The sequence below is a fragment of the Bombina bombina genome, chromosome 3 (genome assembly GCF_027579735.1).
Source record: "Bombina bombina isolate aBomBom1 chromosome 3, aBomBom1.pri, whole genome shotgun sequence".
NCBI classification, from domain to species: domain Eukaryota; kingdom Metazoa; phylum Chordata; class Amphibia; order Anura; family Bombinatoridae; genus Bombina; species Bombina bombina.
Genome location: NC_069501.1, coordinates 466,771,631 through 466,795,662, shown reverse-complemented (window position 1 = coordinate 466,795,662; position 24,032 = coordinate 466,771,631). Strand labels below are relative to the sequence as shown.

Here is a 24,032-nt window from a genome sequence, read left to right as displayed (position 1 = left end):
ACAGCTTTGCACAATAGGTAAGTATGGTATTAGCAGCCAAATTACATATTGGAAAGTTTCGTTATTTTTTAAAAATTTGTAAGCTTTTTCTGAATCATGAAATATTCTTCATGTCCCTTTAAAAGTATTTTAAATTAAAACTGTAATTTTGCAAAATGGCTAAATCTTTGATATTGTAGAGTATTTCTGGGATACAGCCCTTGAAAAGCCTTGTGGAATTAATGTTTCTAGCCTTCCTTGTTGTGGTATTGGAAGAGAGTAAGAGCACATTTGCCCAAGTAAAATGACTGCAAGAGCAGGAAAATACATAATATAATTAGCAATATTTTTGCAATTGATCGTTGTACGTTTTACTTTATCTATTTCTGTAGGTTCTGATCAGCCCTACAGAAATACAGGTGCCTGTGTGTTTAATACCATTGAGAATGCCTGTGGAAGACACTATACAAAAAAAGAAAGGGTAGCACCAAACACCAGGGGTTAAATATACAGAAAGGAATGAGAAGAGGTGCTGAGAAAAGTGAGAGTAACAAGATAATACGGAAGGTAAAGAGAGAGTAGTAGAAAAAACAGAACAAGCACAATATTTATGTCATAGCTAGTAGCTGGGGGAAGGAAAAAAGACACAAGAGCAAACATGATGCTAATTTACGTGTACTGTAATTGTATTGTAAACTGAAGACACCAATCATTTCACCGTATCTCACTTGTCAATCAAATGCAGTCTCCAAGCAGCAAAAGCTCAGGACTAAACAATTAATACGAGTAGCCTGTGACGTCACGTGGCTGCTGCCTCCTGCTTAGCTCAGAAGCACAATTTCCTGTAACATCTGTAAATGATTGATCTAGTTTGGACTACATTTCCCAGCATGCCACTTGTGCGCACTCAGGGTCTAAGATGGCGGAGACTTCTGTGGCTGTGACGGCATCTGCTAGCAGTGGAACGGTAACTATAGACCGTAGAACAACTCGGAGGACATCTGGGTGCTAGTTAAGGTTTTTTTTGTTATAATGGGATCCTCTTTCCTTAAACTAAACTCTCCTTTATCTTAGATACGTAGCAGCTTCCGTACTTGTGGAATACAGGGCGATGTGGGGTTGAATCACGTGGCCAACATGCCCATATCTGATTGGCAGGTTCAGTGGTGGTTAACCTTTTCATTGCTGATCTTTTAGCTTTTAATCGGATACATGTTTAACCCCTTAAAGGGACAGTAACTGTAAAAAATGTTTTTTCCTGAATGTGTTTCCAATGACTTGTTATACCAGCTGTAGAGTATAAAATGTATGAGAAATCACTCGTTTATGCTTATTTTTGCAAATTAAATAGCTGGGTTTGCTCTTCCCTCTCTTAATCTGTGTAGGATACTTAGAAAGAACAATTGAAAATGAACATTTTAGATCTTTATCCCTTCCACCTCCCACTAGGAGTTTAATTTCTTTTGCTGCCTGTGTTTACATAGTTTATCAATAGCCTATACCTAGGTATAGAAACTTTCAGTATAGGTAGGGATACTAAAGTCTAAATCGGCTATTTCAAATGCCAATATAAAGACTAAGGAGCTATTTGTAAACATTTTAAAGGGACAGTCTACATCTTCGTCATCTTAAAGCCTTACCTTATATTAAGCTCCAAATAGCCTCCTGCACCCCTTTATTATATCATGCAGCAGGAACAGTAAAAAAGTTATTTAAAAATGAATATTGTTTCTGACTACTTTGAAATGGCTGCCAAGCTCCGCCTACTGATGACGTCACAAACTGGGCTGCATCTAGGCACTCTGCTGAATAGCATTGACAGGCTGTTGAATCCAACTAGTGAGTCTTTAAAGGGACATTAAACCCAATTTTTTTTTCTTTCATGATTCAGATAGAGAATACCATTTTAAACAACTTTCTAATTTACTTCTATTATCTAATTTGCTTCATTCTTGATTATTCTTTCCTGAAAAGCATATCTAGATAGGATCAGTAGCTTGTGATTGGCTCCCCCGTGTGCATTGCTATTTCTTTAACTAAGGAAATCTAAAGAATGAAGCAAATTGGAATGTTTAAAATTGTATTCTCTGTCTGAATTATGAAAGAATTTTTTGGGGTTTAATGTCCCTTTAATGCAGCCCAGATCATGATGTAATCAGTGGGTGGAGCTAGGAAGCCATTTCAAAGTGGCCAGACACAATATTCATTTTAAAATAACCTTTTTAGTGTTACTGCTGCATGATATAGAAAGGGGTGCCAGGGGATATTTACAGCTTAATCTTAGGTAAGACTTTAAAGTGAATGTAAATTTTGATGCTAAAGTGCCCAGATTTTAATTCATCAAAATTTACATTTCCCTCCTGTTGTGAATTTTTTTTTTTTTTACTTTTTAAACTTGACAGCTGCTCCAGCTTCCTCCGGTTGTCGCAAGCCATTTCTGACGTCAGAAATAATGGATCGGTCATCTGCCAATCACGCCTTCACCCCCGGGGGAATCAGTGTCTGATTCAACGCCGTTATTGCAGGAAGCCAGATTCATAATTTTAGACCCAGGAAGAGGCTTGCGACGGGCGGAGGAAGCTGGAGCGGCTGTCAAGATTCAAAGGTAATTTTTTTTTTTTTTTTTTTTTTTTTTTTTTTTAAAAATATAAGATTGGAACGTCTGAATTCCTGTCTATTTTACACACAGTCACCCAAGACTCCTTTCCCATATAAAACACCATAATCTATATGGATCTATGTCTCACACAAATACACATAGTCACTGATATATTGCTTTATAACACTACCAGATCCAGCTTTTGCTTCTTCACAGAAAAACATCTAGATCTTCAGAGTTCATGTATAATATATACAGGAATATCTACATCCAAAATATTTTGACATAAACACAACTAGACCCTTATGGATCCAGTGTTCTTTTACAGAAACAAAATATAGAACTTAACTAATTCATGTATAGAATATGTTAAATTCGATGCAATACAAATGCAATAGCATTGGAGGAAAAAGAAAAAGATGTGTCCAAAGTGCCACCTTGTTCCTTTTTCACTGAGAGCCTCATACAGCTGTAGCCTAATGTTAGAATTCAGTGATTTACATCTGCCTCTAAAAATCTAAATGGTATACTTTTAATCCTTATTCTGACCAACAGCAACATTTTCTTAAAGGGACATGAAACCCAAACATTGTCTTTCGTGATTCAGATACAGCATACAATTTTAAACCTTTTACATTTATTTCTGTTATAAACTTTGCTTTATTCTTTTGGTATGCTTTGTTGATGGGAACAACAGTGCACTACTGGGAGCGAGCTGAACACATTAGAGAGCCAATGACAAGAGGTGTGTGTGTATATGTATGTGTGTGTGTATATATATATATATATATATAAGTGTGTGTGTATGTATATATTTTACAGCCACCAATCGGTAGTGTAATGCTGATCTTGAGCCTACCTAGGTACATTTTTTTTTTTTTTTTTAAACAAAGGATACCAATAGAATTAAACAAATTAGCTAAGAAAAGTCATTTGGAAAGTTGCTTAAAATGATGTGCTCTATCTGAATCGGGTAAGAAAAAAAATTAGTTTCATGTTCCTTTAAAGCCACTGTATGTCTGGAATATAAATGATAACGTTGTGGAATTATGTTCTTTGGAACAAATTAGAAAACCTATTACCAGGAAAGTATTGGGTCCAGACGAGTAGCACACAACGGTCACCATTTGTTCATTACTAGGTTGCATGAAAAACTATTCAAACTCAGGTTTTCATACTTTTTAAAGGGACACTGAACCCAAATTTTTTCTTTTGTGATTCAGATAGAGTATGGAATTTTAAGCAACTTTCTAATTTACTCCTATTAGCAAATGTTTTTCATTCTCTTGGTATCTTTATTTGAAAAGCAAGAATGTAAGTTTAGATGCCGGCCCATTTTTGGTGAAAAACCTGGGTTGTTCTTGCTGATTGGTGGCTACATTCATCCACCAATAAATAAGTGCTGTCCAGGGTACTGTAATTTTTTTTTTCAAATAAAGATAGCAAGAGAACGAAAAAAATTATTAATAATAATAGGAGTAAATTAAAAAGTTGCTTAAAATTGCATGCTCTATCTGAACCACGAAAGAAAAAGTTTGGGTTCAGTATTCCTTTTTACTATAACATTTTTTATGAGATGTGTGTGTTGAATATCTCAAATAATGACCTGCTTTTCTACCCCCAGAAATCATGTTCACGTGGATCCTCTACTCCTGCTGATAATTATTACCTGGCACGGAGGCGCACATTGCAGGTTGTAGTAAGCTCCCTGCTCACAGAGGCCGGATTTGAGAGTTCAGAGAAGGCTGCTGTGGAGACCCTTACGGAAATGTTACAGAGCTGTGAGTGGTTGAGTGATATTGTCACTCTAGTATGAACAGTGCTAGTATAAAGTCTTAAAGGGACATGAAACCCCACATTTGACTTTCATGATTCATATAGAGCATTCAGTTTTAAGCAACTTTCCGAATTATTTCTCCCATCAAATTTTCTTTCTTTTTTTATACTTTTGTTGAAAAGCTGGAAGAAAAGCACAGAGCAGCACTATATTGCAGCAGTTTTGCAAGAATGTTATACATGAGCAAGAACAACTTTTAAAAAAATGCATTCTCTGTCTGAAACATGAATGGGGAAAAAAAAAATTGTGATTCAAGTCCCTTTAAAGTGACATGGAACTCATTTTTTCTGTCATGAGTCAGATAGAGCAGTGTCCTTTCTGTAATGCTGGTAGGCAGAATAAGGAGTGTGCACGTGTCTGCAGAACTATATGGCAATAGTTTTGGAAGAATACTTTTAACAATGTTATACATTTGCGGGAGCACTGAATGACAACAATGTTTACTAGGTATGCTTTAAAAAAACAACAAAAGACAGAATACCAAGAGAACAAAGCAAGTTTGACAATAAAAGTAAATTGTAAACTTTTTTTAATTATATACTGGGTGCTGAAGAGAGAGGGGTAAACATTTTAGTAGATGTGACCCCACCTTAAATATCTCTAATTGTTTTCATACATGAAGTGAAAATGATGCAGACCCCTAAGAGTACAATTGAACAATACAAGAAAAGAAGACAGCTCATAATACACCGGTCCTATAACATTAAGGGAATTCAGCACTCCTATTAATCAAGAGGGATTTTAATTTTTAATTTTAAGCTTTTATTGAGGTTGTGAGTAAATTTAACATAAAAGATTCGTCCTTTAACATTAATGACATAGAAATAAGTTATACATTGTTATCACACAAAGATAACCAAATAGAAAATAGGTTGCAGCTATACACACCAATTACCGTGCTCTTGTAAAACAATATGTAGAAGTATAGTAGTTATTGAGTTAGGTGGGAAGATATGTGAGAAATCTAGGCAGCATATTAAGTGCAAGCTAAGTGGACACTTAAATCATGCCCTCTGTAATGGTTATGTAATCTACTACAAAGGTATTAACTGAGTAACGAATTGCTACTAAGTACATTTGTAATGGTCTCTCAAATGAGATCAGTAAGGGATAAGGCTAAATACCCAGTAGCTCTAGCATGAGGTATCATTAATTATCGTAAGACTTAACATTTTTTAGAGTAAAAATTCAGCCGCTATCAAGTAGGATTATTGAGGGCACATTATATAGTTCAAAATGCAGTCAGGTATACTTTAAACTAAAATGACAAGCCTGCTATCTTTTCCCCACCGTATTGAAGAAACATTATCAAAGGAACAACATTTTAGAACATTAGTTAGTTTTATTGATGAGACCCAGAGCCTAAGTCAGTAATGGTCAGAATAGTTATCAACAGTGAAGACGAGCAGGGAACCCATCAGGGTACCGTCCACTTATCTTTTATAAAGGTTGGATCTCTGCAACCAGTGTCACAAAATATAAAAGTAGTAAACAGAGGTCTTAACTGTGGATCCTAAGGGATGAACTCAGCAAGAGTGTCTGAATAGCCTGCTGTCAGACGTTTGTGGCTGCAGCGTCTCCAGAAACACACAAAGGCTACTAGCAGACTAGACAATGGATAAACTGCGCAGACAGCAGGTAAAGGTCAAGCTCCAGACTTCGATACTCGCACTAGTCTCAAATACAGAATAGGTTGTATGCTCTGTTGGGTAATTTTGAGTGGAGATACTGAGGATTCTGATATGTTGCGGAGGGTAGGCTTATGTTTCCCGCCAGGTAATCCGTCAGAAAGACCATTCAGCCCGCTTGAGTGGAAACCATAGGAAACTGAGGTGTCATTCTTGTGGTTATTATAGACTGGGGACTGGGGCCTGCTTTTCTGTGCCACCTCAAAAAGAATGCCCTTTAAGAGTCAACAATTATACTTTTTTTTTTTTTCTCTCTCCCCGAGGCTGGCCACATCCTCCGGGATGTAAGAGAAGAAGGGTGTAAAGGAATTGTTGCAGTTCATGAAGATGGGTACTGTTTTCGATAGTTAATAGGGATGGGACGTCGGCCGACTCCTCCGTCTCCGCCATATTTGTAGTGGATATATCCTCATGCTTAGAGGCAGACTTTATCGAGATTGTCCGGCTGTGAAGTTGGCTTAGCATCTGTCTTTCAAATGCAGCTAGAAGGGCTCGTACGTCATTGTTAAAGTCCTCCATTGTAATGATGTTTAGCTAGATGGTAAAATGATCTCTGCGTGCCTGGTTGCCCGGGGGGTAGAAATCTGCACTGGATGGTTTAAAATAATTCAGATTTCCTGACAGATTGTAAATCTTAAGAGTAGAGCTCCTAAGAAAGTGGCCATCTTAGACGCTGGTCCGGACCTGCCCCCCAAAAGGAATTTTTATTCACAAAAATACAAACAACAAATTGTCACAGCATAGAAACATATGAAAAGTATATATTATCAAACGGTAACTCTGTTAAAAGGTGTAATAGCAAGATAGAATAAACTACATCCGCGTATAAAGATGTTATAGTACCCGTACAGCTACAGGACTAGCAACACCCTAGTGACCACAGACCTCACCAGAAGAAGTCTGCTCAGTATAATGTTGGGATCTATGCTATCCTGTACTGTAGGAAAATAGCAGTGACAAGGCATGCAGTAAGTCACACAGAGCACAGGCTGCAATATATAGAGTATAAAAATGGAAATGTGGCTGTAGACTGAAATACAAACTCAGCATAGTGTGTACAAGTTCAAAGCAAGCACAAATGCAACATGTTTCCAAAGGATTAAATAAAGCAAAGTGGTGGAGTAACATCAACGCTACGGCCCCACCGATCCGCTAAAGCACCATAAGCTGTGTTTCTCATTCACTGCTGTGTCAAAGAAATATCGTCCAATATCCAACGCGCGTTTCACCCACCACAGATACTGCATAACTGGGACTTTGTCAGGACTGACGCATTATTTGTGAGTGGTGAAACGTGTGTTGGCTGTTACACAATGTCATCATGTGACACGACAGCGAGTGAGAAACACAACTTATAGCGCTTCAGCGACAAAAACAGAGAAAGCATTTGCGGTTTGAGAAGTGGCAGTGTCTTGACACCTCAGCGTTCTGCATGGACTTGGTAACTGGTTGGAGTTCATGCCAGTGTAGTAGTAGCACTATTGCTAGCACCGGACCTGTGAGGCCATGCCGTTTATGTTACTCCTGCTCTTTGCTTTATTCAACCCTTTGTCAAGATGATGTGTTTGTGCTTGCTATGAACTTCTACACACTTTGCTGAGTTTGTATTTTACAGCCATGTTTCAGTTTTTATGCTCTCTCTCTACTATATATTGCAGCCTGTGCTCTGTGTGACTTACTGCATGCCATTGCCCTGCTATTTTCCTACAGTACAGGAAAGCATAGATCCTATACTGACCACATGTCTTCTTATCTGAGGTCTGCGGTCAGTAGGGTGTTACTAGTACTGTAGCTGCATGGGTACTATGACATCTTTATACGTTGATGGGGTTTTAATCTATCTTGCTATTATGCCTTTGACAGATTTGCCTTTTGATACTTCTTTATATATGTCTGCTGTGACAATTTGAGGTTTGTATTTTTGTGAATAAAGTTTTTTTTTCCTTTTGATTAATAAGAGTGCTTTATTCACATTATTATCTGTTTTTTGTATTGTTCAATTGTAAACTTTTTTTTTTTTTTTAAATTGCATGTTGTCTGAATTAGAAAATACAAATTTAGGGTTTTATATCTCTCTTTAAGGCTGGCTAAATTTGTATATTATTTATCTTCAGCAAGCTTGAAATAATGGATTGATTTGTGATAGACCTACTTTTTCTATTATGTTTTTTTTAATAATGGATAGTGATAGTCAAAATTAAACTTTCATTGTTGATATAGAGTATAACATTTCAAATTGACTTTGTCCACTTGTTATCGGTTGCTGAAAAAGCATACCTAGGTAGGCTCAGGATCAGTAATGCACTGCTGGGAGCTAGCTGGTGATTGGTGGCAACCCACATATGCCTCTTGTCATTGGCTCACCTGATGTGTTCAACTAGCTACCAGTAGTGCTTTGCTGCTCTGGAGCTGACTTTTAACTGTGTTTAAACAGTTATATGCAAGCAATAGTGCAGCAATAAAATGCACATTAGAACATTTTCCCTTTGCATGTTTATGTTTCACTAAGAAACACATTTTAAACTTTCCAAAAGGAAAGTGACAAATCTGAATTACATTTAACCTTGATCCTAGGGCACCGAATGTCCCCAGCTCTGCCTGTTCATTGTTTTACATTGGCTGAACAAAGCATTTTGGTTTTAATAAGCAAGACATATCCTGTGGTTTTGAGAAAAATGCTGACAGTGTTGGTGAAGTTAATTTCCCTTTAACTGGAGTGGTGAAAATCATGATGCACACTAATCATTTAGCTATCTCTTCAACAAAGAATAACATGAGAACTAAGCAAATTTGATAATAGAAGTAAATTAGAAACTTTTAAAAAAAATTGTTTTAAAGAAATATTTGGGGTTTCATGTCCCTTTCTATCTTAGGGTTAGTGATTGGAGATCTATGAATCAAAGGCTTTCTGCAGTCACACAGTCAATTGTAATGTGCATGTAACTGGTCTTAGATTTAGTCTCCTAGATTATAACGTTATCCAACAATTATTATTATTTTTTTTTTTTTTAAATACATTATGGGGGGCATAGGATGAGGTCACTGACTGCAACAGAGGACAGTGGTCTTCCTCTCAGGCGCATCATATAGACACACACACAAAAACACTTGCTTCATCATCAAATGAGATTGGCTTAGGAGCTGTCCTCACATTCTCATGTCATTGTAACTAAATTTCAAGTGTCTAAAAAAATAAAAAGGGTAATTATCCAACCAAATTGTAGATATACTGCCAGCTGAAAAGTAAACTATACTTCTAAATAAATTATCATTTAACCCCTTAATGACCGGACCATTTTTCAATTTTCTTACCCTTAATGACAATGGCTATTTTTACATTTCTGCAGTGTTTGTGTTTAGATGTAATTTTCCTCTTACTCATTTACTGTTCCCACACATATTATATACCGTTTTCTCCAACTTTGGTGTGTCCGGTCCACGGCGTCATCCATTACTTGTGGGAAATATTCTCCCCCACAGGGAAAGGCAAGGAGAGCACACAGCAAGAGCTGTCCATATAGCTCCCCCTCTGGCTCCGCCCCCCCCAGTCATTCTCCTTGCCGCTCTGAACAAGTAGCATCTCCACGGGGATGGTGAGGAGTTTGTGGTGTTAGTTGTAGTTTTTTATTCTTCTATCAAGAGTTTGTTATTTTAAAATAGTGCTGGCTTGTACTATTTACTCTACAACAGAAAAGTGATGAAGATTTCTGTTTAAGAGGGCTATGATTTTAGCACAAGTAACTAAAATCCATTTCTGTTACCACGCAGGACTGTTGAAACCAGAGAACTTCAGTTGGGGGTAACAGTTTGCAGACTCATCTGCTTCAGGTATGACTAGTCTCCTTCTAACAACACAGGCTAATGCTAGATGAGTCATTTTTCCCCTCAGGGAAAACGGTAAGCCATTTTTCTTTCACCTCAGCAAAAAAGATAACAGGCTTCCCCTTTTTTATTTTTATGCTGGTAGACACTGTCAGGGGCCAAATCGATTGTTTTTTATTACAATATGATGGCAATTGAAATGTTTTATAAGCTCATATACACTTGGGGACGTTTTTTATTGATCTGGCTTGCTTTAGACACCTAAATCTAGTCAGGAAGGCCCCTTCACTCTAGTGTGCTGAGGGAGGAAGCCTCATTTTGGCACTTCAGTTAATTTCAAGGCAGTGCATGCAGTTCCATGTGAGAGGGTCCTGTGACTCCAGAAGGCTTATTTCTGTGGATGATGACCCCTAAGAAAGGTAAAAGTTGCAGCAATGCTGTAGCAGGGATTGTGGTGTATAAAAACGGTTAAATCCAACAATTAGCTCCGGTTTGCTTGTTTTAAGAGCTAGAGTCTCCATATTTGCTGTGCAATACTTTCTAAGCATTAAGACACTGGGGTCCAAATTTCAGAAAAATCGGATATTGCCTTCATAGTTTTTTGAACATTCAGAAATAAAGTGTGTCATTTTATTATTTAAAGAGACAGTAACGTTTTTGTTTAAAATCGTTTTTATTGCATTGTTTGCCTGCCTAAATCTGTTTAACATGTCTGTGCCATCAGATAACCTATGTTCTGTGTGTGTAGAGACAAATGTGGTTCCCCCTTCGAGTGTTTGTGATAATTGTGCCATAGCGTCCAAAAAAAATGAGGACAGCTCTTACATTTCATAATGTTGCCCAAGATGATTTATCTAATGAAGGTAGTGGGGATAGTTCTACATCCTCTCCTTCTGTGTCTACACCAGCTTTGCCCGCGCAGGCGAAACCTAGCGTGCCAGTGCTTATTTCTATGCAACAATTAACGGCAGTAGTGGATAATTCTATAGCAAATCTTTTATCCAAACTGCCAGCATTTCAGAGAAAGCTTTAAATACAGATAAAAGGGATGAACAATCAGACGCTGACGATGCTTTATCTATTTTACCCTCACATCAATCGGAATTGGCTGTGAGGGAAGGGCTGTGTGAGGGTGAAATTTCAGACTCAGGAAAAATTTCTCAACAGGCAGAACCTGATATAGTAGCATTTAAGTTTAAGCTAGAACATCTCTGCGCTTTGCTAAAGGAGGTAATAGCTACTCTGGATGACTGTGATTCTATGGTAGTACCAGAGAAGTTGTGCAAATTGGACACATTTTTAGAGGTCCCAGTGCACGGCGACGCTTTTCCAATACCCAAAAGGGTAGCGAACATAGTGGAAAAGAAGTGGGAGAAGCCAGGTGTACCCTTTGCCCCACCTCCTATATTTAAGAAAATGTTTCCCATAGTAGACCCTAGAAGGGACGCATGGCAGACGGTCCCGAAGGTTGAGGGAGCTGTTTCAACACTAGCGAAGCGCACCACTATTCCTATAGAGGACAGCTGCGCTTTCAAAGTTCCTATGGATAAAAAATTGGAAGGATTGCTTAAAAAGATTTTTGTTCAGCAAGGGTTCATCCTTCAACCAGCTACGTGTGTTATTACTGTCACTTCAGCGGCGTCCTTTTGGTTCGAGGAACTAGAAAGGTCGCTCCAGAAAGAGACTTCCTATGAAGAAGTCATGGACAGAATTCACGCATTAAAATTAGCTAATTCCTTTATATTGGATGCCGCCTTTCAAATAACGAAATTGGCGGCGAAAAACTCAGGTTTTGCTATAGTAGCGCGGAGGGCGCTTTGGCTAAAATCCTGGTCTGCAGATGTCGTCCAAGACTAAGTTACTTAATATTCCTTTCAAGGGTAAGACCCTTTTTGGGCCGGAATTGAAGGAAATTATTTCAGACATCACTGGGGGTAAGGGCCATGCCCTCCCACAGGATAGGCCTTTTAAGGCTAAGAACAAGTCTAATTTTCGTTCCTTTCGCAATTTCAGGAACGGACCGGCTAATAACTCCACTGCCGCTAGACAAGAAGGTAATGCGGCCCAGCCCAAACCCGCTTGGAAGCCCATGCAAGGCTGGAACAAGGGTAAACAGACCAAGAAACCTGCTGCTGCTACCAAGACAGCATGAAGGGGTAGCCCCCGATCCGGGACCGGATCTGGTAGGGGGCAGACTATCTCTCTTCGCTCAGGCTTGGGCAAGAGATGTTCCGGATCCCTGGGCACTAGAAATAGTCTCCAAGGGATACCTACTAGAGTTCAAGGGACTTCCTCCAAAGGGAAGATTCCACCTGTCTCGCTTATCTTCAGACCAGATAAAGAAACAGGCATTCTTACATTGTGTAAGAGACCTATCAAAGATGGGAGTGATAAACCCAGTCCCCTCCGGGGAACAAGGTCTAGGTTTTTACTCAAACCTGTTTGTGGTTCCCAAAAAAGAGGGAACTTTCAGGCCAATTCTGGATTTAAAGATATTAAACAAGTTCCTCAGAGTTCCATCCTTCAAAATGGAAACCCTTCGGACAATTTTGCCAACAATCCAGCAGGGTCAATATTTGACTACCGTGGATCTAAAGGATGCGTATCTGCATATTCCAATCCACAAAACTCATCATCAGTTCCTGAGGTTCGCCTTTCTGGACAAACATTACCAGTTCGTGGCTCTTCCATTCGGTTTAGCCACCGCTCCCAGAATTTTCACAAAGGTGCTAGGGTCCCTTCTAGCGGTCCTAAGGCCGAGGGGCATCGCTGTAGCACCTTATCTAGACGACATCCTAATCCAAGCGTCGTCTCTTTCCAAAGCAAGGGCCCACACAGACATTGTGTTGGCTTTTCTCAGATCTCACGGGTGGAAGGTGAACATAGAAAAGAGTTCACTGTCACCGTCCACAAGGGTTCCTTTTATGGGAACAATAATAGATTCTGTGGAAATGAAGATCTTCCTGACAGAAGTCAGAAAGCTAAAGCTTCTAAACGTTTGTCGAGTTCTTCATTCTATTCCTCAACCCTCCATAGCTCAGTGCATGGAAGTAATAGGACTAATGGTCGCAGCAATGGACGTGGTTCCTTTTGCTCGAATTCATCTAAGACCATTACAGCTGTGCATGCTCAATCAGTGGAATGGGGACTATACAGACTTGTCTCCCCAAATTCAAGTAGACCAGGTAACCAGGGACTCACTTCTCTGGTGGTTGACCCAGGATCACCTGTCTCAGGGAATGAGTTTCCGCAGACCGGAGTGGATCATCGTCACGACCGACGCCAGCCTCTTGGGGTGGGGCGCGGTCTAGGACTCCCTGAAAGCTCAAGGCCTATGGTCTCGGGAAGAGTCGCTTCTCCCGATAAACATTTTGGAACTAAGAGCAATATTCTATGCGCTCCTGGCTTGGCCTCAGCTAGCGGAAGCCAGGTTCATAAGATTTCAGTCGGACAACATAACGACTGTTGCGTACATCAATCATCAGGGGGGAACAAAGAGTTCCCTAGCGATGAAGGAAGTAACCAAGATTATCCAATGGGCAGAGAATCACTCCTGCCATCTATCTGCTATTCACATCCCAGGAGTAGACAACTCCACCCGGAGGTCTTTGCTCAGTTAACCCAATTATGGGGCATTCCAGACATGGATCTAATGGCGTCCCGTCAGAACTTCAAGATTCCTTGCTACGGGTCCAGATCCAGGGATCCCAAGGCGAATCTAGTGGATGCATTAGTGGCGCCTTGGTCGTTCAACCTAGCGTATGTGTTTCCACCGTTTCCTCTCCTTCCCAGGCTCATAGCCAGGATCAAACAGGAGAAGGCCTCTGTGATTCTGATAGCTCCTGCGTGGCCATGCAGGACTTGGTATGCAGACCTGGTGAATATGTCATCGGCTCCACCATGGAAGATACCTTTGAGACAGGATCTTCTAGTACAAGGTCCATTCGAACATCCAAATCTAGTTTCTCTGCAGCTGACTGCTTGGAAATTGAACGCTTGATTTTATCCAAACGTGGGTTTTCGAATTCTGTGATAGATACTCTGGTCCAAGCCAGAAAACCTGTGACTAGAAAGATTTACCATAAAATATGGAAAAAATATATCTGCTTGTGTGAATCCAAGGGATTCTCCTGGAGTAAGATTAAAATTCCAAAGATTCTCTCCTTTCTCCAAGAAGGTTTGGATAAAGGGTTGTCAGCTAGTTCTCTAAAAGGACAGATTTCTGCTTTATCTGTCTTGTTACACAAACGACTGGCAGCTGTGACAGATGTACAAGCTTTTGTTCAGGCTTTGGTTAGAATCAAGCCTGTTTACAGATCCATGACTCCTCCTTGGAGTCTAAATTTAGTTCTTTCAGTTCTTCAAGGGGTTCCGTTTGAACCTTTTCATTCCATAGATATTAAGTTATTATCTTGGAAAGTTCTGTTTTTGGTTGCTATTTCTTCTGCTAGAAGAGTTTCTGAATTATCTGCTTTGCAATGTAATCCACCCTATCTGGTTTTCCATTCAGATAAGGTTGTTTTTTGCGTACTAAGCCTGGTTTTCTTCCAAAAGTTGTTTACAACAATAATATTAACCAGGAAATAGTTGTTCCTTCTCTGTATCCGAATCCAGTTTCAAAGAAGGAACGTTTATTACACAATTTAGATGTTGTTCGTGCTTTAAAGTTCTACTTAGAAGCAACAAAAGATTTTAGACAAACCTCATCTTTGTTTGTCGTTTACTCTGGTAAGAGGAGAGGTCAAAAAGCTACTGCTACCTCTCTCTCTTTCTGGCTGAAAAGCATTATCAGATTGGCTTATGAGACTGCCGGACGGCAACCTCCTGACCGAATCACAGCTCACTCTACTAGGGCTGTGGCTTCCACTTGGGCCTACAAGAACGAGGCTTCTGTTGATCAGATATGTAAGGCAGCGACTTGGTCCTCTCTGCACACTTTTGCCAAATTCTACAAATTTGATACTTATGCTTCTTCGGAGGCTATTTTTGGGAGAAAGGTTTTGCAAGCCGTGGTGCCTTCCATTTAGGTAACCTGATTTGCTCCCTCCCTTCATCCGTGTCCTAAAGCTTTGGTATTGGTTCCCACAAGTAATGGATGACGCCGTAGACCGGACACACCAATGTTGGAGAAAACAGAATTTATGCTTACCTGATAAATTACTTTCTCCAACGGTGTGTCCGGTCCACGGCCCGCCCTGGTTTCCTAATCAGGTTGAAATTTTTTTTCTTTATACACTACAGTCACCACGGCACCCTATAGTTTCTCCTTTTTCTCCTAACCGTCGGTCGAATGACTGGGGGGGCGGAGCCAGAGGGGGAGCTATATGGACAGCTCTTGCTGTGTGCTCTCCTTGCCTTTTCCTGTGGGGGAGAATATTTCCCACAAGTAATGGATGACGCCGTGGACCGGACACACCGTTGGAGAAAGTAATTTATCAGGTAAGCATAAATTCTGTTTTTCTCGCCATTAAATGGACTTTCTAAAGATACCATTATTTTCATCATATCTTATAATTTACTATAAAAAAATGTAAAATATGAGGAAAAAATTGAAAAAAAACCCACACTTTTTCTAACTTTGACCCCCAAAATCTGTTACACATCTACAACCACCAAAAAACACCCATTCTAAATATTTTCTAAATTTTGTCCTGAGTTTAGAAATATCCAATGTTTACATGTTCTTTGCTTTTTTTGCAAGTTATAGGGCCATAAATACAAGTAGCACTTTGCTATTTCCAAACCACTTTTTTTCAAAATTAGCGCTAGTTACATTGGAACACTGATATCTTTCAGGAATCCCTGAATATCCCTTGACATGTATATATTTATATTTAGAAGACATCCCAAAGTATTGATCTAGGCCCATTTTGGTATATTTCATGCCACCATTTCACCGCCAAATACGATCAAATAAAAAAAAAAACTTAAATTTTTCACAATTTTAGGTTTCTCACTGAAATTATTTACAAACAGCTTGTGCAATTATGGCACAAATGGTTGTAAATGCTTCTCTGGGATCCCCTTTGTTCAGAAATAGCAGACATATATGGCTTTGGTGTTGCTTTTTGGTAATAATAAGGCCGTTAAATACTGCTGCGCACCACACTTGTAATATGCCCAGCAGTTAAGGGGTTAATTAGGTAGCTTGTAGGGTTAATTTTTAGCTTTAGCGTAGAGATCAGCCTCCCACCTGACACATCCCCCCCTGACCCCCCTCAAACAGCTCTCTTCCCTCCCCCACCTCACAATTGTCACCGCCATCTTAAGTACGGGCAGAAAGTCTGCCAGTACTGAAATAAAAATAATTTATTATTATTTTTTTATTTTTTTTATACAGTCTGCAGTGATGGATCCCCCCTTACCCCACAACCTCCCTGATCCCCCCCCCCAATACATCTCTCTAAACCTCCCCCTCTACCTATTTGCCGCCATCTTGGGTACTGGCAGCTGTCTGCCAGTACCCAATTTGCCCCCCAAAATAGTTTTTTTTTTTTTTTTTTTTTTTTTTTTTTTTATATGAAATACTTGTTTTCTGTAGTGTAGCTGGCCCCCCTAAATGATCTACATCCCTCCCCCTCCCAGATCCCTTACTAAAGAACTAATATCCCCCTGCTTCGACATCGGTCTTTTTTTTTTACTTTAATTTTCCGGCATAATTTGCATGCTGCCGCCCCCGCCCCCCCCGGCCGCAAACGCCCCTCCGGTCATAACCACCGACAATGTCAGATCGCTTTGGCAAACAACTGATGCCCATATAGACAAAAGCTGCTCCCACCCACCAACGAAATTGTTAGCATCAATGGCCGATGCAGAGAGGGCCACAGAGTGGCCCTTTCTGCATCGGTATGTAAAATAGGGGATTGCAGTGATTACGATCCCTTGGAAGCAGCTGGAAGCAATCGTGATCGCTTTCAGCACTTCAGACAACAGAGGACGTACCAGGTACGTCAATTGTCATTAAGGGTGTTTTTTCCTATGACGTACCTGGTACGTCCTCTGTCATTAATGGGGGTTAATGTTTGTTTATATTTTGTTTCTATATGTATATATCTGAAGTGTGAATTTTAGTAATTAACTTCTATTTTCTTATTCACAACCACAGACTTGTCAGAGATAGGACGCAGTGCCAAGTCATACTGTGAGCACACCGCAAGGACGCAGCCCACCCTGCCAGATATTGTGGTGACATTAATAGAAATGGGTTAGTCTGCAAAGGATGGTCCTTGGAGAAAAAAATAAATACGTATGATATGGATTTGTCAGTTTATCTGTCTGCTCCTTTTTTTGTAGGGTTCAACATAGACACTTTGCCTGCATATGCCAAACGCTCCCAGAGGATGGTGATAACTGCACGTAAGTCTTAAGTTGAATAAATTTACCCATATAAAATGTCACTATATACCTGTGTGTCCATGTTGTTTCTTATATTTGTGTCTGGTATTGATATAAGTTGGATCTTATGCCCATAGCACCTGTGACAAATCACCCTGTAACTCCAAAGGCTCTGAGTGCTGGACAGAACAAGCCACACCCTGCTCATATTCCAAGCCATCTCCCAGAGTTCCCTGATCCACACACTTACATCAAGACTCCGGTGAGCATCAAAATGGAAAACTTTCTTCTTATATTATTAAGTAAAAGGGAAAGCCAAAGCTCAGTGAAGTAATTTTTCTAATCAACTTTTCAGCCTCTCTTGTCTCACCTATTTCCATTTTACTCAGTGGAACCCATCCAAGTGTGTATGTGCCTTAGTAAAAGGACTGCATACAATAACTTAGGAAATGTATATACTGGAGATGCTGCTAGTGAATCTACCCCAGTGTATTTAAAAAATACATTCTAGCATAATAATACAATGCTTTTAATTAATTAGGGCATTTAATAGCCAAATATTTGTATTTAACGATTTGTGTAACCCTTACAGAATTAAATTAGGCTGCCATGTGCACTTCATTGGCTCACCAGCCATAGAAGTAGCAGTCACATCAGCCACTAATCATTAGGTGTGCCCTGCTGTGGAATCTTACAGGAGTGCTACTGGGGCACAGCTTCAGCTATGTATTTGACCATATTGTAGGAGTTAAAATATCGCTTCTCGCCCTTTTGGCTACGATCAAGTGTAGAAGAGAATTCCATCATTTTACTATTACACTAGAAACTATTATAATGTTCTGTATTTGGACTTTTTGTCATATTACCAATTCATTATTCTTTGTGTACACTAGACATGTCGGGAACCAATGGTTGGTTACCAGGTCCTGCGAGAGAAGGCGGCATCTCAGCGTAGAGATGTGGAACGGGCCTTAACCAGGTTTATGGCAAAGACTGGCGAGACACAGAGTTTGTTCAAGGATGACACCAGCACCTTCCCATGTGAGAATTTCTCTTAAAGTACTAAAGGTCACACATTTCGTCTCCAACTTTTGTCTTCCTCTTCTCCCATGAAAATAATCATTCACTTCTATAGGTGATTGCTTCTACCATACTTCTGCTTCCTCCTATAAATCATCCTTTCTGTTATACAACTATGAACTATCTACATCCTCCTCTGTCCTGTTTGATCATGATCCATAAATATCTTCCAAATCTTAATATTTCATTGTTTTTGTTTGCCAGTGATTGCAGCCAGGCCACAATCCATTCCATATCTGAACGCTCTTCTTCCGTCAGAGCTGGAGCTACAACAGGTGGAAGAAACAGATTCTTCAGAGCAGGATGAACAGACAGATACAGAGAACCTCTCCATGCACATGCAGGCGGTATGAGTTCAACTGACTTTGACCTTTATTGAACAGTCATGCTTTTGTTTCCATTTTCAGTAGAATGTTTCTTTGTATGAGTAGAGCTACTAGCAGCAGAAATGTTATGTCACTAGTCCTCATTCAAATATTTTTTACCGTTAAGTAGACAATATCATACACTAGAAATGGTTCAAAGTAGGGCTACTAAACTGGAGTGAAGGGAAAGAGGTGAATTTGCTGAAACACTTTATGGAATAAACTTCCATTAGAGGTAGTAAGGATAAAGACTATAAGGCAATTGAAGATTGCCTGGGCTATGCATAATGCTATCCTAATACTGTAACCAATTAAGGTTAAACTTTAAAAAGAAGTATGGGTAATCTAGCTTGACCTTTTGGTTCTTACCTGCTGTATAAACATTTGTTTCTATGTATACTTTTTTCTCTTCCACATCTGATATTTAATACACATAATTTTCCCACATTTTACTTTACTCCCTTTTTAAGGTTTTCACTTTTCATCTTTTACTTCATTGATCCTGTATTCCACTTTTCTTGACTCATTATATCACAGCAAACTATTGCCTTTCTGTCTGTTGTATTCTACTTTCTAACACCTTTTGAGGACATTCCATAATAATTTTTTTTTGCTTCCTCAGGACGAGTCTGCAGAGAAGGAAAACTCTGTTTTACAACAGAATTCCCTTAAATGTGGCGAAGAAACACTGATAGACAATCCTTATCTGCGGCCTGTGAAAAAACCCAAGTTAAGACGCAAGAAGTGACATTTTGTGAACAGGGTGTGGGTTTTGGGAGGCTCTCAGAGGGACAGTTTGTTATAACGGAAGATGGAGCAGATTTCTGTACAGGTCCCATACAACATCTTATGACCTGACTCCTGGGAAGAGCTCTCATCAATTTGTGAATATTAACGATGGATACTCTGTGCTGCAGGATGTGAACTGGAATACAGATTTAATCCTTCTTGCATTAGATGTAAATATACAATTAAACATAAATGGATTTTTTTGCAGCCATTGCTCTGATGAACACCAAAACATTGGATCTCCATTGTGAGATGGTTCCACTGCAAGAGGGCACTGCTTTCATTCCAAACAGTGGATTGGGGTGCAGTAACAATCAATAATTTAATTTCATAATAAAACAAAAAACTTGAACTTTTTCTAGATATTTTTTGTGTTGGTGGGAATGTATTGGATATACAGTACCTCTCATTGCTAATGGTGCCTTATTGTAACAAGTACAGAAGAACCAAGACCAGAAAATACAAGGAAGTGATAAACTCTGATTTAAGTAATCACATACCTAAACGTAGCAACTTTTACAAAGCCATACAGCACATTCACATTGGCATAAATAGAATAAGCACTGTGTGATGGGCATAAACCATGTAAAGCAGTGTTACCCAACTCCAGTCCTCAGGGCCCATAACAAGCCAGATTTTCATAATATCTTAATTAGATAGGTGAAATAATTAACTGATGGGGGAGCTGATTATTTCACCTGTGCTCTACTTAAGATGTAATGAAAACCTGACTGTGTTTGGGAAACACTGATGTAGAGGGACATTCTTGTATAAAATGAAATGCATTTATTTGATAGAACATTTTGTTCTTAAACAATTTCTTTCATTTTACTGCATAATGGTTACATACATAGTCAAAGTTGTGCTCCTGTGCCACTTCAGATGAAGATACAGTTGGTGAGCCAATGAGAAAAACCTATAAATAAATAGATACATCCATTAATTAGAGTATATGCATCTGGAGTGGAATAGGGTTGTTCCAGGAGTTCAACTCTGGCTGTTTTTAACCCTTTTGAAGATGTTAAAGGGACAACAGTCAAGTCCAAAATAAACTTTCATGATTCAGATAGAGCATATAATTTTAAACAACTTTCCAATTTACTTTTATCACCAATTTTGCTTTGTTCTTTTGGTATTCTTAGTTAAAAGCTAAACCTAGGTAGGCTCATATGCTAATTTCTTAGACCTTGAAGGCCGCCTCTAATCTAAATGCATTTTGACAGGTTTTTCACCACTAGAGGGCGTTAGTTCATGTGTGTCATATAGATAACATTGAGCTCACGCACGTGAAGTTACCTAGGAGTTAGCACTAATTGGCTAAAATGCAAGTCTGTCAAAAGAACTAAAATAAGGGGGCAGTCTGCAGAGGCTTAGATACAAGGTAATAACAGAGGGAAAACATGTATTATTATAACTGTTGGTTATGCAAAACTGGGGAATGGGTAATAAAGGGATTATCTATCTTTTTAAACAACAAATTCTGGTGTTGACTGTCATTGATGTTAAAAACTAACATGCAAGTATTCATATTTAATCATTGTGCAAACGAATAACCAAATTGTCTTCAGTGTACGGCATGCTGCTAGTACTGACAGTGGATACATTAGTACTGAAGTGCAATTAAAAATATATTTGAAAATTACATATTTTGATTTGCACTTCTTATATATCACTGAAAAAACTACAGCAAACAGGAATGCTCACCCTAAATAAAAACTATGTAAATGGTAGCCAAGAAGGTGCACACTAGTAACAAGTAGTAAAATAGAGAAGAGCATAGAAAGTGAATGTATCAAATCGGATCCATTCAAAAAACTAGTATACAGCATTTAATAATCAAAAAGCAGGGACATGCTCACAGCGAGAGCATGCAATATTTAATAGATAATACATATACAAGATAAAAAGGGTAACTTTTTATCTTGTATATTATCTATTAAATATTGCATGCTCTTGCTGTGAGCATGTCCCCGATTTTTTAATTTATTATTTCCCAGATCGAGTGCTGTATACTTGTCTTTTGAATGGATCTGATTTGATACATTCACTTTCTATGCTCTTTATTTTATTTCTTAGAAATCACTGATATTCAAACCTGTCCTCAGGCCTCCCTAACATGCCAGATTTTAAGGATATCTGGACTAGAGCACAGGTGAAATAATCGGGGGCGAGATTACATATGCGGCGTCGCCCGCAAAAGCAAGCGTCTGCTGTTTTTAGTTGGATAATGCTATCACAAATAAATGTGGCACATATATTTCACCCGTAGCCCGCTACTTTTCTCCCATAAACCTTATAGAACCAGAGTCGCAAGTCAGTGTCGCATATTCAGCGTAAGGACTTACGCGGTGAAAATGGAGAAATTTTTCACGTCGCCACACATAGGCAGGCGCAGCAAGCCTTGCGTTGAACATGTATGCACCGTAAGTCCCTGGAAGTCTTAAACACCTAACGCATGCGCAATATGTACCATTAAACCGCCACCCCCCCACCGCAATAATAAATGTATAATAACCCCTAATCCGCCAACCCCCACATTGCAAAGTACATAATAAAGTGATTTACCCCTAATCCGTCATTCACCCACAATGCAAATAAGCTAATTAAAGTATTAACCCCTAAACTGCCAACCCCCCACAATGCAAAGTATCAATCTAATCACTAAGCCCCCTAACCTAACAACCCCAAATAAACTACCATTACCGAAAATAAAGACTATCTCTTAAATCCTATTGACTGATTTGAACAGCCAATAGGATTTAAGCAGCTCTCATCCTATTGGCTGATTTCAAAATTTCAGCCAATAGGAATGCAAGGTACCACAATATAAAACGGGTACCTTGCATTTAATCTTCAGTGTGCGGTGACGATCACATGAAGAGGTTCCTCCACGCTGGATGTCTCCACGGCTGCTGTTCTTGCTCCGCACCGCCTTCCCTCCGGATGAATAAAGAAGATAGAGCTGCCTGGAAGAAGACCTTCACCGCCGGACTTCAGGAATGGTGAGTACCTATTTTGGGGTTAGAGCTAGGCTTTTTTTTGTATTTTTTTTTTTCTTTTTTAGATTAGGGCTTTTTTATTTTAATGGGCAGCAAAAGAGCTGATTGCCCTTTTTAAGTATACTGCTCATACAAATGCCCCTTTAGGGGCAATAGGTAGCTTAGGTTTTTTTAAAGTTAGGTTTTTTTATTTTGGGGGGTTTACTTTTAAGGGGTAATTAGTAATTTTTAAAAGTAAAAGCTGATCGCTTTAGGGCAGTGCCCTACAAAAGGCCTTTTTAAGGGCTATTGGTAGTTTAGTGTTAGGTTAGGGGATGTTTTTATTTTGGGGTGGCTTTTTTGTTTTTATAGAGGTATTAGATTAGGTTTAATGTTGGTTTATTATTGTTGTAATCTTAGAAAAAAATTTTGTTGGTAATATTAGATTTTTTTAAAAAAAAATTACGTAATCTTTAAGGTTTCTTTTTTTATTTTTACTCTGTTAGGGTTTTTATTTTAATAAGAAGTTTAGATATTTTTATTTTGCTATTTTTTTTTTTTTTTTTAGGGAGATAGTCTTTTTATTTTCGGTAATGGAAGTTTATTTGGGGTTAAGTTAGGGGGTTGCGGATTACTAGAAGGATATGAAGAACAAGAGAGACGCATGTGTGTACCAATAACACTAGTGACAGGAACCAGATATAGCCCTAATCAGGGTACTTACATTTGTGAGGTGCACTCAGACATTGCTATTGGATACAGGCTGGATATTTTGCAGCAACCCAGCTCACTGTTCAGTCTAGGATAGCCAGTCTCAAGAAATCTAGATAGACAAATGAAACAGAAGGGGTGCCAGTAGTATAATGTATTAATATGTAGATAAAAAGCCATAAACAGGGTACTCACATTTAGTAGAAGCACTCAGACAGTGCTATTAGGAACAGGCTGGGTAGCTGGCAGCAACCCAGCTTACTGGTCACATCGATAGGCCAAAGCTCTGGAACACAGGAACAGCAGGACCCTCGTAATGAACTTATTTTCTTTGTGTGCGGAGGTGGGGTCTATATGAACCGAATCCCTATACAGCACTTATGATTATGTATCTGCACATAGCTTGTGTTGAGATCTAGCACACACGTGTTGCTGCTGGGGGAGGAGCCGCTGTGTTAGGTTAGGGGGTGTTTTTATTTTGCGGTGGCTTTTTTGTTTTTATAGAGGTATTAGATTAGGTTTAATTTTTTTTTTTTTGATTCGTTGATTTATTATTGTTGTAATCTTAGATTTTTTTTTTATTTTTTTTTTGTAATATTAGATTATTTTTTTTTTACGTAATCTTTAAGGTTTCTTTTTTTATTTTTACTCTGTTAGGGTTTTTATTTTAATAGGAAGTTAAGATATTTTTATTTTGCTAATTATTTTTTTTAGGGAGATAGTCTTTTTATTTTCGGTAATGGAAGTTTATTTGGAGTTAAGTTAGGGGGTTGCGGATTAGTGGTTAATAACTGTATTAGGTAGATTGTGATGTGGGGGGTTGGTGGATTAGGGGTTAATACTTTTGTT

The 24,032-nt window shown here is 38.9% G+C and overlaps 1 protein-coding gene across 3 annotated transcripts; it reads left to right on the top strand.

The window, feature by feature from the left end:
* The first annotated feature begins 834 nt into the window (after positions 1-834).
* TAF8 (TATA-box binding protein associated factor 8) lies at positions 835-20,972 on the top strand. 3 transcript variants are annotated; one of them, XM_053706731.1, is made up of 9 exons: positions 853-946; positions 1,054-1,137; positions 4,203-4,359; positions 17,031-17,129; positions 17,219-17,281; positions 17,398-17,522; positions 18,154-18,301; positions 18,545-18,687; positions 19,328-20,972. In XM_053706731.1, exons 1-9 carry the CDS (start codon positions 899-901, stop codon positions 19,451-19,453), a joined length of 993 nt encoding a protein of 330 aa, XP_053562706.1. In that variant the 5' UTR covers positions 853-898; the 3' UTR covers positions 19,454-20,972. The 3 variants fall into 3 exon arrangements, with proteins under 3 accessions (XP_053562707.1, XP_053562706.1, XP_053562708.1); XM_053706732.1 differs by lacking the exon at positions 1,054-1,137 and having other exon boundaries at positions 835-946; XM_053706733.1 differs by lacking the exons at positions 853-946; positions 1,054-1,137 and adding an exon at positions 975-990.
* Positions 20,973-24,032: the final 3,060 nt, after the last annotated feature.

Excerpts from the sequence above, each read along its gene's own strand:
- TAF8 (XM_053706731.1), top strand. The coding sequence starts at position 899 with ATGGCGGAGACTTCTGTGGCTGTGACGGCATCTGCTAGCAGTGGAACG. Across the intron at positions 947-1,053 it reads CATCTGCTAGCAGTGGAACG|ATACGTAGCAGCTTCCGTAC; the intron begins GTAACTATAGAC and ends CCTTTATCTTAG. Across the intron at positions 18,688-19,327 it reads TCTCCATGCACATGCAGGCG|GACGAGTCTGCAGAGAAGGA; the intron begins GTATGAGTTCAA and ends TTGCTTCCTCAG.